This window comes from Eurytemora carolleeae, unplaced genomic scaffold (genome assembly GCF_000591075.1).
Source record: "Eurytemora carolleeae unplaced genomic scaffold, Eaff_2.0 scaffold475, whole genome shotgun sequence".
Taxonomy (NCBI): Eukaryota; Metazoa; Arthropoda; class Copepoda; order Calanoida; family Temoridae; genus Eurytemora; species Eurytemora carolleeae.
Window position 1 is genome coordinate 222,078 of NW_019396382.1, and position 18,689 is coordinate 240,766.

An 18,689-nucleotide genomic window follows, 5' to 3' on the forward strand; every position below is an offset into this window, starting at 1 on the left:
AAATTTAATGATATATTGAAGGAAAATGTTTTATTAAACGGGAAAAATCAGGGAGTAAGGAATAGAAGGGAGATATAACTGACGTGGTTCGACCTACCATATGATTATATATGCCTTGCAGACGGGTACTCCATTTGTATATGAAATATTCAGAAAAGGTTATTGTATACGCAGTAAATATACAGGGTGTCCCACATCAAATTAGACCGCGTCAATGGGTCTAAATTACGATTTGGGGGACAAATCAGAAAATTTAAGAAGAATGAACCATTTTAAAAATTTTAATAAGGCTAATAGAAAATTTTGTTGGCAGAAAATGCTAGATATTTAGCGTATTATGTGCGTATTTTGGCGTTAAAAATTGTTGATAATCTAATATGATATGGGACGCTCTGTACATCAGACAAATATTTCTTATTCAAATGAAGTACTAATTCAAGATACAAAGAAGGTAGACCACATTTTGGTAAGCCCCTAAAGGGAGTATTGCGAAAAATGAAAGGGGGTATAGGCATACTGCCAGGGGTTGATACAGGATTTAAGTGCGGTGGTGCTAGATTTATTTTGGAACAAAAACATCCAGATTTAGGAACAATTTTTTTACGATATATATTTTTCCCGTTTTGCACAAGGTTTTCCTTTCCCTTTAGTGCTATTGAGGAGCTATTCTGAAATTCAGGGGGGTGCGAAGGTCCTCCCCCCCCCCTCAGGGGGGTGCATCCACCCAAATTGAGATAGAGTTGCAAACCAAGACTCTGATCGTAAAAGAATTAATTTAATTTCAAATATATATATAAAGAGTATATAAAAGGGCGTCAAACCTTATAGAAATCCAACGTATAGAAACAGCAACGTATATATGGGGTAAATTCCAGGAGAATTTTTTTTTGTGTTTTTGTGAATTAAACGTTTTTTTTTAAATATTGTAGCTTATCATTATCATTTTCATAATTTCTATTTTTTTAACATACCCCAGACATGAAAGGAGCAAAATATTTTAATATGTACATTTGTACTGCTCTCTATTGTGTTTAAGGTCCCACAGATTTTATTATGTACTGACAACATGATAAGTGAATGATTATATGGTTATACATAAATTTGCATGTTACTATTTAAAAAAATGTTTTATAAAAATGCTATCTACAGTTTTATTTTTAGCAAAAAAAAATTTCTCAAAACTATTAAAAAGTTCTCCAGTAATGCGAATATGATTTCATAGAATTCCATTTTACCATTTAAATGAAAGGATTTTATGAAATTATATCTACTTTACACTGATTACTTAATTTCTCAAAAATATAAGAAATGTTCTCCCGGAAAATATGCCTTGTTGCTATACGTAGCTGTTTCTATACGTTGGATTGCTATAAGGTTTGACGCCATATAAAAGATCTATACAGTGAAACCCTTAATAACGAATACATCGAAAGAATTATTCTTCAAATGTCGTATTCTTCACTTTCTGAGAATGGAATGTTGCAGATATTTAGTTTTTTAATTAAATGATTATATGGAACTCTTTAAAAATGTCCCCGCATATTCATGGCTAGTTATTTAAAGGGGTCTTTATACGATGGCCTGGGGTTCTCTACCCCCCCCCCCCAAAGCCCATGTCCGAAAAGCCCCTTTAAATTTCGATTCTAATAATTTTACCCAGAAGACGATAGTACATATCCTCTTTTGCAAATACAAATACAAACAATTAACACAGAAGACGATATTACATATCCTCTTTTGCAAATACAAATACAAACAATCAAATGATTTAATATCTTTACTACACTTTAAGCTCAATCACCACTTTTAGTTGGTCTCTTCCTTTAATATTTTAACCACACTATTGCTTGGAAACGCAGCTTTGCTTGGCAAGTTTTCCCTGTAAAAATTCACCAATCCAACTTAGAACTTTAAACCAAGCTAAGAACATTCCCGCATGGTTTTATAACATAGTTCCTGGATCGAAATTTGAGGCAAATCGGTCACGGTGTTTAAGAGTTAAGATTGAATTTACTAACAAAAAACATGATAAATAGTAGGGTGTGAATTTGTGTGTGTGTACAACGTAACTAGCCAAGTCTAACACTAAGAGCAAAGTAACATTTTTAATATTGCCCTCTGGAGATCAAAGGATAGGAGGCATATCGTTCAAATCAACTGTTACAAGTTACAACGCATGGGATCCAAGTCGTTTTCTATCAAGTGTTTGATATTTCTGAAATTCCGCGGGCAACGCTGCGCCTGGTATTTCAGCTAGTTCATAATTAGAATGTTATACTTTAAAGAACTATATGAGAAGGAATAAAAACTATTGGTTTATAAAGTTTTTATGGTTTATCTACAGTGTGTCCCAGGAACATCAGATAAAACTTTTATGGGTCGCGATCAAGAGCTAAAGTGATAAGCTTTCAGTCTATACCCCCTTTCATTTTTCCTTTACAGTCCCTTTTAACATATTTTAATTTGATATCAATTTTACTATGATTTGACTGCCATATAATATTTTTAACTATGTATTTTGGTATCAAGCAAGTTAACAAATTATGGAAGAAGACATTTTAAACTATTCACAAACTGTCATGTTTCGTGGGACACCCTGTATCCCAAGGTACTAATGTAAGGAAAGTTAATTGCAGTCGCGTATATTCTGCGTTCATATTGAAACCAGTTCTCTCCGGGCGAAATTTGTAAACAAGAATAGATGCATCCAAAGAGCTTTGTAATATAAAGAGTGGGCATTGGGATTTATAAACAAAACCACACGCCTCAATTGGGTTCAAGAAGAAGCCAAAGAATGTCGTCTTTTCTATAATTTAAAAAGATTTTAGGACTTTTTAAGCATTTCCATCACTATAAACTTGCGTTTTTACATAAATTGCCATCAGAAATGCATAACTTTATTATCTTTTTACATAAACTTTATTTTAAAACAGCACTGCAATGTAATTGGTTTAAAAAATTTGGCTACTTAAAACCTAGGTTTTTTCGGGCTTTGCTCACGTGTTACTGGCCTAAAATTCTGCTTTAGACTATAACAAAACTATACTTAATGACATTCTAACAAATTTTGTTTCAAAATATGTGGTATTTTTCATACAAATGAGATGCGTAACAAAATCACAAGTTTAGCTTTATTTTAACAGGAGAGCATCCTATCCTATGACCGAGAAAAACAAATTTAGAAGTCTATAACCGTGTCATTATTTTCCCACCATTTTTAGCAATTACAATAATTTATTTATTTGATAACTAGAGTTTTAATGTTGATTGTTTGAATTTAAAACCAATACTGCAGCCAATGACGTCATATGAAAGTGTACAGAGCGTACACACTATTCGGATAAATTCCTAATGCCCTATCTTTTACCATTCTACCGTCTTTGGATGCATCAGTGTTCGTCTAGTATCCTAGGAGGAGAAAAGTATTTTATTTTGATAATTTTGAAAATTCACATAATAGTTCCCTATGACCAGAATATTTCTTAGGTTACTTTTGTGAAAATGGATTCAATGTCAGGCTGTGAAATCCGTCTTGTGTTTACTTTTTCGCCCAAAGACAGCATACTACAGTACAAAAAATGCGTACACCTCTGAAATAGTACCTTGCTGTATCCTAAATATGTCTTTTGAATCAAAGTCAACTGTGTGAAGTCGATATATGAATAATATGACCTTATTAGTAAAACCTTAATTCCGGGGTTCTATACAACTTAATCTGGATTAGTAAAACCTTAATTTCGGGGTTCTATACAACTTAATCTGGGTTAGTAAAACCTTAATTCCGGGGTTCTATACAATTTAATCTGGATTAGTAAAACCTTAATTCCGGGGTTCTATACAATTTAATCTGGGTTAACCAAAATAGATGGATGAGTCACGTCAAATTAAAGTAAATTTCATGTTAGAATGAAATTATGCATGTTGCTCCGTTATAACTCTTGCTTTTTGAAGAAATATTAAGAATAACGAATAAGTTTTGTATTTCTAACATCCAATCATGATTAAACTTGCTTTTCCCACAGCTGGGAATAAAAAAGAAGCTACGCGGTCACAAAGTTGTACCAGTAATTTTGCAATTGTAAGTTTCCATATGTTCATACTCTAAATAATAGATTGGAGTGCGAACCAGAAGTGAAAGGTAGCTAGTTAAATTAATATTTATTTATATTAATAGTTATATTTTGTCATGACAAAATACCCTGTATAATTGCCTACACATGTCTATCCATAAATCTATAAAGAGGTTAGATACAAGTTCTAAAAATAGTTTTAATACATTCTAATTAATCTATTAGTTGATGTAGTTTAACAAGAAATAGATGAATTAATGAGCGTTCATGTTGAACAGAAGCTTTAATTAATCTTATACAATATACAACACAGACACTAGGGGTATTTATTCATCCTTTCATTCATTTATTCATTCTTTCTTCTATCCGTTCTTCCTCTAATCCATAAATCCTTTCATTCTTCTATTCATTCTTTCTTCTATCCATTCTTCCTCTAATCCATAAATCCTTTCATTCTTCTATTCATTCTTTTTTCCTTTCTTGCATCCTTCCTTCCTCCAACCCATTCATCCTTTCATTCACCTATCCATCCTTATATTCATCTTATTCATCATTTCATTATAAACATAGAAATATGACAGTGCTCAACAGTGCGTCTTTTTTCTTCGACAATTTGCCTCTGATTACTCAGGGTTACCCACAAAGGATGAAAGACGACTTTCAGCTCTAAAAATATGACAATTTCAAGGTTGATTGATGTCTTCTTTCCTGATATTGTTATTAAATGGTTTTTTTATGATTGATTTGGCAAGAAAGAAACGAGTTTAAGGTTGTAGGGAATTCATAAATGTATGAAAACAGACAGTATAAATTTCGTACAGTCGTCTCCATGAAGTCTCATTATTTGTGGGTAACCCTATTATATAGAATTGAAAGGAATTCATGCAATTTTATAAAACTGCTAGAAATTACTTTTGAGGGCAAAAGGCAAAGTAAGATTTAAAAAATAAAGAAAAATCTAAAATTTTGTAATGAACAGATCGCATTGTACAATCTTTTATTTGCCAAACCAAAGTACAGTACGGTTCAGATTTGTTTTTCATTGAACAATGAAGTTTTATTTGCAAGATTAGAATGAGAAGAGACACGAGACTGAGAAAAAAATCAGAGATAATTTCAATTTATTATGCAAAATATGAATGAAGAGAATGTGATAAAGGAAAAATGTTTTCAGAATTATTGTAGAATATCCTAAGAAATCAACAATAAAGTTAAGGTATGATTCTAGAATATTCAATGGGATAAGCATCTTGGTTTTTACTGGTCTACTGAATCAGCTGATGAGTAAAGTTAAAATGGCTACCAACATGGCTCTAGAATATTCTATGGAATCAGCTGATAAATAAAGTTAAGATGGTTACCAGCATGATTCTAGAATATTCTACTGAATCAGCTGATGAATAAGTGAAGAGGGTTGTCAGAATGATTCTAGAATATTCTACTAAATCAGCTGATAAATACAACTAAGAGGGCTTGCAACTTGCAAGAATGATTCTAGCATATTCTAATGATGAATAAAGTTAAGAAGGCTACCAGCATGATTCTAGAATATTCTACTGCATTAGCTGATGAATAACCCTCAGTCCAAGGGCACTGGAGAAGAATACTGTGTTCTTTACTCTTCGCTACATACCTCTCAAGCCTTAATGAACACAGTTATTAGGTAAACCCCTCAAAGTGCCCTCAATTGAACAACATTTTTAATAAATTTTTAAGAAGAAGAAAAGTTCATTTTACGGAAAGCAATAAATATTGATAATAATCATAAAATATATGTTATTGTTGTCTATACAAGTATTATTGTAAACAAAAATTAGTTTTTTAACAATTGACTTATGTTTACCTGCCATTAACTTTTACATTCTGATAGAAATTTACATTTATATTGTACAGTATAGAATCCTGACAGGGTAGAGATAGTGTACTTCTCTCGTCAGAATAGACAACAGGAACCTATGCAGTGTACTGTACATACATGCACAGTGTACAGTGTATTTACATACATGTACACTGTAGAGTTTATTTACATACCTGTACATTGTACAATATATTTACATACCTGCACACTGTGCAGTATATTACATACATGTAAATGTGCAGTGTTAAGAAATGATAAAATAAGATACAATCAGAACCAGAAAACTCTGGCATAAAAAGACGACTTTTTGACCAAAGTTATGACTTTAAATTGTACTATGAGCATGGGACACACCAATTGTGCAGTTTAAACAAACTCATTTCACTTTCATAAATGATTTAAAAACTTTATATTAAAACTATTTGCGTTGGAATAATATCAAATACACCTAAATATTTCTTCAATGTCGTCCTCTTTTTCCACAATTTTCTGGTTCTCACTGTATATATAGATATATATATATATAAAATAGAATAATTGATAAATTTCAAAGCGAGAGTTAAATTTTATCAGTAAAATTAATTTTATCTTAAATCCTATAGTGCTGTGTTTAAGCCTAAAGAAAATAACTAATGATAGTTCAGATTATCAATAGCTCTAATAAAATAATAAATCTAAGAAAAATATGACAATTTGTGTACTTCTGATTGTTTAGCTTCGCCACATAGAATCTCACAAAACTTCAATGTTAGTGAAAAGCTATCAAAATGCATTTATGGATAGGCCAAAAAATTTATATTTTTATATTGACAAATCAAAAATGCTCGGATAGAATTTCTTTTAAATACCTTTATTTTTTTAACAGTGTCACTGATCGCTCCAACTACAAGCCTAGAAACTACTATTTCTCCTGTAGAGATACAGACAGAGTTTATTAAGCTTGCAGACCAATCAACTTCAATTCCCTGCGCAATGAAAATCAAAGCAGAAAGTCGAGTAATATTTTGGTTCAGGGTTTCCATTTTTTGTCAGCTCAATCTGGACCGGCAAAGGCCTAATGGAACCTTTCCACACTAAACTAAGCTAGTGGGGCAAGTCAAATAGGCGTATGTTAGGCTGGGTACTGTAAAAAGATTCAGACTGCACTTATAAACAGTCTCATCAATTTTTAAGACATGGTTGACTATGAAGCGTTGCAACGCCTTGGCTTTGATTTTACTGCTCTAACTCACTTATGCTTTTCTGTAGCCCTTTAGATGTACATTTTAACACTATAAAGCACTTGTTAATAGCTTTAGTTTTTATGAAGTAATTGGTAAAATTCTCATCGATTTGTGCTTGAGAGCTTGAGACCTTTATATCACAGTGGTTGCAGCAAAGTTGATAGGGTCGGGCCTTAACTTAGGCCGGTACAAGGGGTCGTTCCGGTACTTGCTGCACGTCACTAAGGCCGGTACAAGGGGTTGTTCCGGTACTTGCTGCACGTCAAGAAGGCCGGTACAAGGGGTCGTTCCGTTACTTGCTGCACGTCACTAAGGCCGGTACAAGGGGTCATTCCGGTACTTGCTGCACATCACTAAGGCTGGTACAAGGGGTCGTTCTGCACATCACTAAGGCTGGTACAAGGGGTCGTTCTGGTACTTGCTGCACGTCACTAAGGCCGGTACAAGGGGTCGTTCTGGTACTTGCTGCACGTCACTTAGGCCGGTACAAGAGGTCGGTCCGGTACTTGCTGCGCGTCACTTAGGCCAGTACAAGGGGCTGGTTCAGTTCGGAATCAAATTGACCGTAGTCCACAGTGTTACATGTATCTTTCAATCATGATAAAACATTATAAACTTTTTACAAATTGAAGGTGGAACCTTTCTTTACTACTTTTAATATAAATCTACCCCCTAAGAGGCTACACAAAGCTAGGTGTGACATGCTGAAAAGATTAAAGGACGACAATTCCATAAGGAATTGATTCGGAATTATCCGTAAACTGGGTCAGTATGGCATACGTCGCTCCATGTAGAATCTAGATTTGGGGGTATATTAATTATTAATTCAGTTAAGAAAAGTCCTGCCTTAAATTTACAATAGTTTTAAATGGGTTATCATAATTATGAATTAAAAGATTCAGAAATGGTTACTTGAGGCCTTCTCGGATCTAAATTGAATCAGGGAAAAAATTGAAACTCTTTGAATATTGAACAATTATAAATTAACAAAATTTTATTATGAAATACAACAGCCCCGTCAGGACAAATGGAGGAAAATGTACGCTAGATTGTGACGTATGTATTTGGGTTAATCAACTACACTGATCATTGTTATTAGGTGCAGTACGTTGAAAAGGGATTTGAAAAAAAACAAAATTTCGCTAAGGGGGGGAGGGGGATTTCATTCATGGACTATTTGGGTTATAAAAAGAATTGTAACTTTTTTTTCACCTTAATCATACATGATAAAATGGTAAATGAAGACAACTTCTCATAAATATACAGTGCTCCCCAAAATAAAATGGTAAGTATTAGCGACTTTTCAAAATATCCAGTGCTCCCCAAAATAATATGGAAAATGAAGACAACTTCTTGTAAATATACAGTGCTCCCCCCAAAAAATATAGTAGGAATAGACGACTTCTCTTAAATATTAAGTGCTCTCCAAAATAAAGTGGAAAATAAAGACGACTTGTATTAAATAAACAGTGCTTCCCAAAATTGAATGATAAAGATGGTGGCTTTTGATAAATATACGGTAATACAAGGGTGATGTGAAGACGACTTTTCTTTAATATGCAATCTATTTTTCAAGAAGCACTGTATATTTATGAAAAGTCATCATCACTTACCATATTATTTTGAGGAGCTCTGTATATTTATGAGCAGTCGTCTATGCTTACCATCTTATTTTGGGGAGCACTGTATATTTATAAGAAGTTTTCAATGCTTTTTATTTTATTTTGGGAAGCAATGTAAAGAAAAAGTTACAATTCTTTTTATAACCCAAATAGTCCATCAATAAAATCACCCCCCCCCCTCCACGAAATTTTGGTTTATTTTCAAATCCCTTTTCCGCGTACTGCACCTAATAACAATGATCAGTGTAGTTGATTAACCTAAATACACACGTCAGAATCTAGCGTACATTTTCCTCCATTTGTCCTGACGGGACAACAGCTATACCACAAAACAATAATTTAGGTCATCCTTAGAATAAAACAATTAAAAAAAATCTGCTTTCAACTTTAGACGAAATAAATGTTAACTTAAAAAAATTTATTAAACTTACCCTTATTGTAGATGGATCAAATATTTGACTCCAATGTGAGAAACTTTTATCTACTTCAACCAAAGATCTAAACAAAAACACACAAAAAATTAAAACTTTATGAAAATTAAGGAATCATAACATTATCTGAGACATGCACATTAGATCTAGTCCATTCGTTTTCTGATTAGTTTGTTAGATCTAGTTCTGATTCATATGTTATCAATTCATATGCTAACCAATCCATGTGCCATTTTATCCATATGCTATCCGATGCCTAAGTCATCTGTGGCCGAATTTAAAGAATTTGAGCGGCGGTTTAAATTTAAGCCGCGGCTTAAATATGGTTGATTCCACTTAAAATTGAATCAAATGTTTCAAGATTTAAGCCGGCGCTTAATTTAAACCGGGTTTTGGTAGATTTAAATCGCGGCTCAAATTCTTTAAATTCCATCTCTGATCAATTCATTATTTTAATCTAGAAAGACAACCACTAATATACATACAATGAGAATAGAATATATATTAAAATGAAATTTACTAGAAAAAAGTTTTTGTTGTACTGTTTCCATACTGCAGGTGTACTTCACATATTTGTGCTATATAACCTTTTGGGCCCTGGAATATCATTTTATAGAAAATCTAAAATTAATGTTAAAAGAAAACCAAATTATGAAATAGGCTGGTTTCATAATTGACCAATGATCATTTCACATAGACTCTATGCCTTTCAGTTTACAAAAGATGATATTCCGTTATAACTATAAATCAAATGATGTTTTTTATTCACCTAATTCATTTAATAAAGTTTATTTAAAAGCTTTAAAAAATTCGAAATTGTAATGGATAGTCTAGGGAACATACTGTATTAATGTACTGTACTGCATATAATTTGTGAACATTTACATGATTTGTACACTTTGAACTCCCTTTCAGGCTGAAAGGGACTGACAAAATTCATACCGAGGGATTTACTAAATTCCACTCTAATATATATTCTATTCTCTTTGACTACAGACAAAATAGAAATATTTCTACCTGTTAATTGTATATTTTGGTTCTTCAATCCACTTTGTAACCAACGCTACAGGAGCTGGAAAGGTCATCCTAGAATCTGGGGGTTTTCCAGGTTTGTCGTCTTCTTGAAGTTCTACCTGGATCTAATTTTTAAAAAGTAAAAAATTCACTTTTAACCCCCCCCCCCCCCAGCAACCCATGAAATTTCCAAATAAATTCGCAAGAAGTTAATCATCAACATCCCTACCGCTTTGAATTTTAAAAAATCGATGAAAGTTTTAAAATTTCTTAAATTCATTTGTTTAATTTCCAGAAAATTTTTGTTTAGATAGTTTACCTTTAGGCTTGTACAGCGTGGGACTTCAAGTACTGCAGTAAAGATAGAAGAGTTGAATATGTACCGTATATGATTCTTCTTTACATCCCAAACATGTACAACATACCTGCACATTTAATCATAAACTTTTCAAATATTTCAATTCTTGATTTTCAGAGTATTCTTTTAACATTAAGTAATGTAATCTAAAAACTATAGAATGTTCCCGGCTTGTAAATTTTTCTTAAAATCAAGACTCAAACTGAAAAATTAACAATTCTTGTGTTTACTAAATGTTTGTGTAACCACAACCCCCTCCCTCAGGCTAAGGGGTCGTAAAGACCCCCCCACCCACTCCTTCCATTTATCTAAATACTCCAGCTTTACTACACGATCAAAGGTGTAATGCAAGGAAAGTTAATTGGGGTCGTGTATGCTCTGTGTACATATTGAAACCAGTTCTCTTTGGGCGGAATTGTAAACAAGAATAGATGCATAGGAGGTTAAAAGCATTAAATTTGATCATTTTGATAATTCACATAATAGTTTCCTATGACCAGAATATTTCATTGATTTTTTTATGTGTAAGATGGATCCCATGTCAGGCTGCAAACATCCGTCTTGTGTTTACATTACCGTCCAGAGACAGTACACTGCGGTACAAAAGATGTGTACACTTCTGAAATAACTTTCCTTGCATTACATCCTTGAACACGATAAGGATGTGTTGATAAGACAGGATCACAGGATATAAACGGAGACCTAACAAAGAATAACTTTAGTTGAGAGAGTTGAGACGAAGCCTCTTAGAGAGAGGGACCAACTCCCTTCTGCTTCGGGAAGGAGCTGGTTCAGGAGGGTAACAATATTGGGCCAGAGCTCCATGTCTGAGAGTCCAGGGGGTCAGAGTCCAAGTCACAGAGTCAAGCAGAGCGACCCAATTCAAGAGGGGCAAGATTCCAGCGCCGAGTGTCCGGAGACTTAAAATCTACGAGTCCCAGATCCAGTCTTCAAATCCCCTTTCAGAAGAATTGTAACTCATGTTTCCCATTAATTCTGTTTTAATTCAATAACATCTTAATACATCTTCCTCCTTTATTTGTCGTACAGATTGAAACACACCGATTCTTTATTCTCTTACAGTTTGATTATGCCTAAAGAAAAACCCGCAATTTAACCTCGTGCAGTGTAGTGTGTACAGACTGCAACATGTATAGTTTACACTGCGCCCCCTGGGGCGGACGGCTAGGGGAATAAATATCGACAACTAACATTTATTAGCGCGGAAGATTGCAAAAAAAAACATTAATTTAAAATTTAAAAATTAAACATTTTATTTAAACTAAGTTTAAACTTACATAGTATTCATTTGAAATATTTGAGTTTTTCTATTTTTAAAAATGGCATACCTGTCGACACAGTGGGAATCCTCAATAATATGTGCCCAACTTATGTTTACACTCTTCATGCCAGTCTGCAATCCAAACCAAACCAAATAACAATAAAATCTTAAACAAAGGTGTTCATTATCAATAGTGTAAAGGTTAACTTTTGTAAATGGATAAATTTAGCCCTACAGAAAAAAACTAGAAGATGTACAATGTTTAAATTAATGAAAAATAAAAAATGTCAGTTTTTAATAAAATAAAAATAGAATTCCACATCATCTCGAATTAGAAAGGAAGAATTCATTTGTCGAACTGTCCCGTACAGTACATAACAATTGCCTAAGCTGCCTAAAAATTTGGCCGGTACATGAAATTAGCCGGAGTTTTTAGTGATATGTCTCCTTTTTCCGGGTTATTAAATAACAAGTTTAAACTTACATAAAGATTGGATCATACATAGATCATACATAGTAATAATGGTTAGCACAGCGGGCCCAGTTATCATACATAGTAACAATAGGTTAGCACAGGGGGCCCAGTTATCATACATAGTATTAATGGTTAGCACAGCGGGCCCAGTTATCATACATAGTAACAATAGGTTAGCACAGAGGGCCCAGTTATCATACATAGTAAGAATAGGTTAGCACAGTGGCCCCAGTTATCATACATAGTAATAATGGTTAGCACAGTGGGCCCAGTTATCATACATAGTATTAATGGTTAGCACAGTGGGCCCAGTTATCATACATAGTAAGAATAGGTTAGCACAGTGGCCCCAGTTATCATACATAGTATTAATGGTTAGCACAGTGGCCCCAGTTATCATACATAGTAATAATGGTTAGTACAGTGGCCCCAGTTATCATACATAGTATTAATGGTTAGCACAGTGGGCCCAGTTATCATACATAGTATTAATGGTTAGCACAGTGGGCCCAGTTATCATACATAGTAATAATAGTTAGCACAGTGGGCCCAGTTATCACACATAGTAACAATAGGTATGCACAGTGGGCCCTTGTTTAAGGTTTTGTCCCTGGAATACAGCTGGGGGCTCTGGAGAATTTTCAGGATCATACTTTTTTAATCCAACATATCTAAACAAAATTATTATTAAGGGACTGTAGTCGTAATTTTTCATGATCCTCCATTTATAGAGTGGCATGTTCGATACACAACTGAACCCTTTTAACATTTGACTGATCAAGGATGACTTTGATGTCCCTAGGTGAAAACTGATTATAATCCATTGCAAATTATTTATACAGGGTGTCCCAATAAACATGGGAATTAAGTGACGACTTGAATATCGTCTTTGTTCAGTGCAGTAATACTGCGTGTCACTTGAACATAATTTTATTAGGATTCCAGTTAAAACTGTTGAAAACTAGTCTTGGGAATTCTAAAATGTGGTTTACCATTTTTGCACCTTCAAAATTGACGGAGATATTAAGAAATTTGTCAAGGTTTTTATTTATAAAATACCAACAAAATCTTTCAAATTTGAATATGGAAGGAAGGCAGACCACGTTTTGTAAAGCTCATAAGACGTACACTCTTTTTTTTGATACACTTCATGTCATTTATCAGTGATTAGAAATCAAAGACGATCTTTTTTCTCGTTTCTCAATTCCCAGGTTTACTGGGACACTCTGTAAAATAGACTCGCGGATTTATGCCAAAAAGACAATGTGGGAAAAAGGATGAATCGGACATGGTGCACTCTTTAGATGGAGGGCTACTTGTTGAAATTAAGTCACTGTGAACTAACTTTTACATTTAAGAAACATTTTACAAATTATTAGAAATAATGTAAAAATAATTGTTTTGATTTGAATATAATATTTTGGATGAATCAAAACGCCTACATCATTTTAAAGGCATCGTGCTCAGAAATGATAATAACACGGTCCTTGGTGTAAAATGGTATGAAGAGATTTATTCCCCCCCCTGAAGCCCTTTCCTTTCCAACCCATCATAGCTCCTACAGAGTTACCAAATGTTGAGACTTTAGTAACGACCTGAAACTCTATAGTTGTAACAATCTGAATGTTGAAATTTTTTCTTCTTTTTTAGTGATTTCGCAAAGAGTTTACCGTCATAACAGAGAACCAAGAATTTAAGAAAAAGAATAAGAACATTCCGCCTAGTCGTCTCTGAACATTCTTATCCTTTGTGGGAAACACTAGTGTATATAATTGTGAATCAAACATACCATTCTATAAATAGGGGGTGCCGTAAAATAAGTTTTTTAATAATTTTTCAATATTTCAAAAACTTTCCGAAAACAAAATAACCGCCAGAACAAACTTTTTTGGCGTCAGTAAAAATTGTATGTTTTTTCACACTTACCTCACCATCCAAAATGCGTCAATATAGTGGCAAGCCGAGTACACCAATGTTGGAAAATACAGAAAGAAAAGATAAAAAATCATCTCGCGTCAGCTCACATGGAGGAGAAAACTAAAACTGTTTCACATTTTTTAATTCTGCGTGGATCAGCAAAATTAGAGATTCTTCAAACTTTCTAATTAAACGTCAAGGCTTTCATTTTTACTTTTTTATTTATTTATTTTTATATATTTCGATCTTCAATTTTTATTTCATTGATCTTTCCTCTTTCTTATTAGATTTTAATAATTCACTTTTATTTCTTTATTTCTTTTTTCTCTTTCCCCTCCTCAAATGTCTCCTAAATCTATATAATAAAACAAAACTCTCCTAAATCTATATAATAAAACAAGACTCTCCTAAATCTATATAATAAAACAAAATCTCCAAAATCTATATAATAAAACAAAACTCTCCTAAATCTATATATTAAAACAAGACTCTCCTAAATCTATATAATAAAACAAAACTCTCCGAAATCTATATAATAAAACAAGACTCTCCTAAATCTATATAATAAAACAAAACTCGCCTAAATCTATATAATAAAACAATACATTCGTATATATATATGTTGCCTATAGCCGGCCAATCGGCTGGACCGATTGGGCTGAATTTTTTTATGGACACTCATACTCATGGGTGGGCGGGAATTGTCATAGGCTAAAAAAAATTTGAACTGTTTTTAAAAATATTTTTTCAAATTTTTTGACATTTTTTTATTCCACGGGCAACGCTGTGCCCTTCAGTTAGTTTATATATATTGTTCAATTTTTTTAATTTATTTTTCTTATTTCTCTATTACTCTTATATTTCACGTATTTTTCCTTGTTCATATTTCTCTCACTATTTACCATTTTCCAAGATTTCTTATCTGTTTCCTTTTTCCTGTTTCATGTTTCTCATTTTTTCTCATTTCACATAGAAATCATTAGTTGACATAGGTTTTTATAATATTTACAAATATCACATATGATGTTATTTTTCTTTAATCATGTATAAAAAAGTTGCTTGTAAAGCATACCAATACAAAACTTATAAAATATTACTAGAGAAAGAGGGGCGCGAAGCTCACTGAACGCTTCACTATAGACAGAAGGCGAAGGTAAAATTTAAATAACATTACTGGTACTACCTTGTGACCTCGTAGCTTCTCTAGATTTAAGTTTACGGATAAGTAAGAGAAAAACTAAATTATTTGAATACCAACATACAGAAATTTAAAACTTTTTTCTTCTTTTCAAATATTTTTTGCTCTTCAGTATGAGGAATTAAGATTAACAACTTTCAAGATGATAATGTTACGCTAAGTTTAACCCCCTATCTTNGGATTGAATAGTCAACCAAGTTGGGCTGGAGCTCAATCCCAGGCTCAAGCTCTAGGAGGCGGAGGATTAGCTGGAGCTCAATCCCAGGCTCAAGCTCTAGGTGGCATAAAGTCTCCTTCAAAATTCTGAGATGATGACAATGATGAAAATTTTTGGCTTAATAAGTTTGCTTTAATTACATTGTGCAACATATTTTTACTCAGGCAAATAAACCAAAACAATTTTATAAATTGTTTTCATTTTTCATTTTGTCAGAAAAAATATTTTACACAAAGTGTTAAAAGTAAATTTTAGAGTACATAATTAAAACTTATGGTAAACATTTCAAATTCTAAAAAGTAAAAATACCTTGAATGTTTAAAACGCATATAAAACTCTGACCATAGTCCATCTTTAATGGGTCTATTCTCTACTCCTACCCTCTACCCTCCACCCTCCACCATATCCAATATTCTTCGGTGTCTTTGAGACGGTTCCAGTGACGTCACTGCTCAAGTTGACCGACCGAGTCAAATATTTAGATTAGCACAATCAGAGCACCAGCACACATAGTGTTCAGTACTGCTCCTATTGTGCATATGAACAGATATATTCTAATTTAAGACAATTGTGGTAAAATTGCCGCAAATTTAAGCTTGTAACACGTTCCGTACATCATACTGTACGAACTGTACTATAGGAATTGAACTGGAGCTGACATAACACATGTACATCAAGACATTTATGAAGATAATCAAGATTTCATTTAAGACTCAAGAAGGACTGAGGATACAAAAAAACACAGGATACAAAATACTCTGAGATACTGAGGATACACAATACAAAGATGAAAAAGATAGATAATACAAAGATAGAAAAGGATACACAATACAAAGATATACTGTGGATACAGAACAAATAGAACACACAAATAAACCCACATGATATCTCCTCTAAATTAGGTAAGATTAATCAAAACGTTTATCTGAATTGAAATTTAAAGTTTTAACTAAACGAGAAGTAATAAAAACCAAATGAGAATGATTTACTAAATTTTTAATCCTTTTTCATTCATCATAACTTTTTAAAAAACATTTTTCCAAGATTTTCGGTTCTTAAAGTTAAAAACATTAAAAATACAACAATCTTGTTTTCAGGAGGCGTTCTACTGTAATAATGCTGAGAACCTATACGTTCTGGTTCATTTTAATCTTGGCAAACCATGCTCTTGCCTTTCCCAGATATAATGGAGCTGCTTGGACTCCAGCTCTAGCTCAAGCTGGAGCTCAATCCCAGTCTCAAGCTCTAGGAGGCAGAGGATCAGCTGGAGCTCAATCCCAAGCTCAAGCTCTAGGAGGTGGAGGATCAGCTGGAGCTCAATCCCAGGCTCAAGCTCTAGGAGGCGGAGGATCAGCTGGAGCTCAATCCCAGTCTCAAGCTCTAGGAGGCGGAGGTCCCAGTCTCAAGCTCTAGGAGGCGGAGGATTAGCTGGAGCTCAATCCCAGGCTCAAGCTCTAGGAGGTGGAGGATCAGCTGGAGCTCAATCCCAGTCTCAAGCTTTAGGAGGCGGAGGATCAGCTGGAGCTCAATCCCAGTCTCAAGCTCTAGGAGGCGGAGGATTAGCTGGAGCTCAATCCCAAGCTCAAGCTCTAGGAGGCGGAGGATTAGCTGGAGCTCAATCCCAAGCTCAAGCTCTAGGAGGCGGAGGATCAGCTGGAGCTCAATCACAGTCTCAAGCTTTAGGAGGGGGAGGATCATCTGGAGCTCAATCCCAAGCTCAAGCTCTAGGAGGGGGAGGATCAGCTGGAGCTCAATCCCAGGCTCACGCTCTAGGAGGTGGAGGATCAGCTGGAGCTCAATCCCAGGCTCAAGCTCTAGGAGGCGGAGGATTAGCTGGAGCTCAATCCCAGGCTCAAGCTCTAGGAGGTGGAGGATTAGCTGGAGCTCAATCCCAGTCGCAAGCTTTAGGAGGCGGAGGATCAGCTGGAGCTCAATCCCAGTCACAAGCTCTAGGAGGCGGAGGATTATCTGGAGCTCAATCCCAGGCTCAAGCTCTAGGTGGTGGAGGATCAGCTGGAGCTCAATCCCAGGCTCAAGCTCTAGGAGGCGGAGGATCAGCGGGATATCCGGCAGATGATGATGATGATGATCTTTGTCACGGTCGTGGTTGCTTTCATGATCATGGCCATGGACAAGGTTATCATGGACATGGTCTTCATGGATATGGTCATCATGGATATGGTCAACATGGATATGGTCATCATGGACATGGTCATCATGGATATGGTCATCATGGACATCACCATGAACTTGATGGTTATGAAGAAGATCAACCTGATTTTGAACTTGAAGACCCAATCTCTGATCTTATAGATATCGATGAATGGTGAAAAAAATCAATGAATAAGAAACATTTGATTTTTTTTATAAATGAATGCGCTGTTGTCTTTGCTCGATTTAATTGTACTTAAATATCTCTAAATTCTCAAATTGATAAATAATAATTTACTATCTGTTATCTTTATTTCAATAATTTTATCAAACGCCCTACAGTCTCATAAATGTAAATATATCTGTGTACTAAAATATATGATTAAACATGGAGAACTAAAATCTATAATAGAGAACTAAAATGCAAACATATCCGAGAATTTATGATAGAATGAGTTAATAGATAGACAAAATATAAAGTGAAAGTCATTTTAATGGAAAAATATATAATATTTTTCATGCTGGTAAAGAATGTCCAACATGAAACACAGTGTCCAGCAATAACCAATGTTAATAAACAATAGAACATGTTCTAGACTTATTTTAAGAAGATTTAATTTTTTTCTTTATTGTTTTTATCTTTGATAAGATGAAATTTATATTTCCTTTAATCTTTTTAAAAATCCACCTTTCCAAATTCCAGATTTAAGAACAAACTGAAAAGACAAGAAAACGAGGTATTTTTCACTTTTTTAAAATTTTTGAAAACTTCTTTTCCTGTAATTTCAGAAAATCTATAATATTAATTTTTATATTATTTAAAGGTTGTTTATGCCGAGATTCTTTTTGGAATAAGCAAATATAGAAATTTAA

General features: G+C 33.9%; 2 protein-coding genes across 4 annotated transcripts; one reads left to right on the top strand and one right to left on the bottom strand.

The window, feature by feature from the left end:
* Positions 1 to 4,146: 4,146 nt before the first annotated feature.
* On the bottom strand, positions 4,147 to 14,358 carry LOC111702132 (uncharacterized). 3 transcript variants are annotated; one of them, XM_023473714.1, is made up of 10 exons: positions 14,260 to 14,358; positions 12,944 to 13,004; positions 11,926 to 11,990; positions 10,538 to 10,643; positions 10,222 to 10,343; positions 9,205 to 9,271; positions 6,777 to 6,893; positions 5,914 to 6,023; positions 5,648 to 5,712; positions 4,147 to 4,601 (listed from the first exon to the last, which is right to left on the bottom strand). In XM_023473714.1, exons 1-10 carry the CDS (start codon positions 14,340 to 14,342, stop codon positions 4,585 to 4,587), a joined length of 813 nt encoding a protein of 270 aa, XP_023329482.1. In that variant the 5' UTR covers positions 14,343 to 14,358; the 3' UTR covers positions 4,147 to 4,584. The 3 variants fall into 3 exon arrangements, with proteins under 3 accessions (XP_023329482.1, XP_023329481.1, XP_023329480.1); XM_023473713.1 differs by lacking the exon at positions 4,147 to 4,601 and having other exon boundaries at positions 5,175 to 5,712; positions 10,222 to 10,337; XM_023473712.1 differs by lacking the exon at positions 4,147 to 4,601 and having other exon boundaries at positions 5,175 to 5,712.
* Positions 14,359 to 16,483: 2,125 nt separating this feature from the next.
* Positions 16,484 to 18,100, top strand: LOC111702129 (glycine-rich cell wall structural protein 1.0). Its single transcript, XM_023473708.1, has 3 exons — positions 16,484 to 16,567; positions 16,763 to 17,058; positions 17,133 to 18,100. Exons 2-3 carry the CDS (start codon positions 16,782 to 16,784, stop codon positions 17,993 to 17,995), a joined length of 1,140 nt encoding a protein of 379 aa, XP_023329476.1. The 5' UTR covers positions 16,484 to 16,567; positions 16,763 to 16,781; the 3' UTR covers positions 17,996 to 18,100.
* The last annotated feature ends 589 nt before the right edge of the window (positions 18,101 to 18,689 follow it).

Coding starts and splice junctions, on each gene's coding strand:
- LOC111702132 (XM_023473712.1), bottom strand. CDS start 14,342: ATGATTTTTTATCTTTTCTTTCTGTATTTTCCAACATTGGTGTACTCG. Junction 13,005..14,259: donor GACGCATTTTGGATGGTGAG/GTAAGTGTGAAA, acceptor AATTTTGTTTAG/ATATGTTGGATTAAAAAAGT. Junction 6,894..9,204: donor TTGATCCATCTACAATAAGG/GTAAGTTTAATA, acceptor TTCATTGCGCAG/GGAATTGAAGTTGATTGGTC.
- LOC111702129 (XM_023473708.1), top strand. CDS start 16,782: ATGCTGAGAACCTATACGTTCTGGTTCATTTTAATCTTGGCAAACCAT. Junction 17,059..17,132: donor TCAAGCTCTAGGAGGCGGAG/GTCCCAGTCTCA, acceptor TAGGAGGTGGAG/GATCAGCTGGAGCTCAATCC.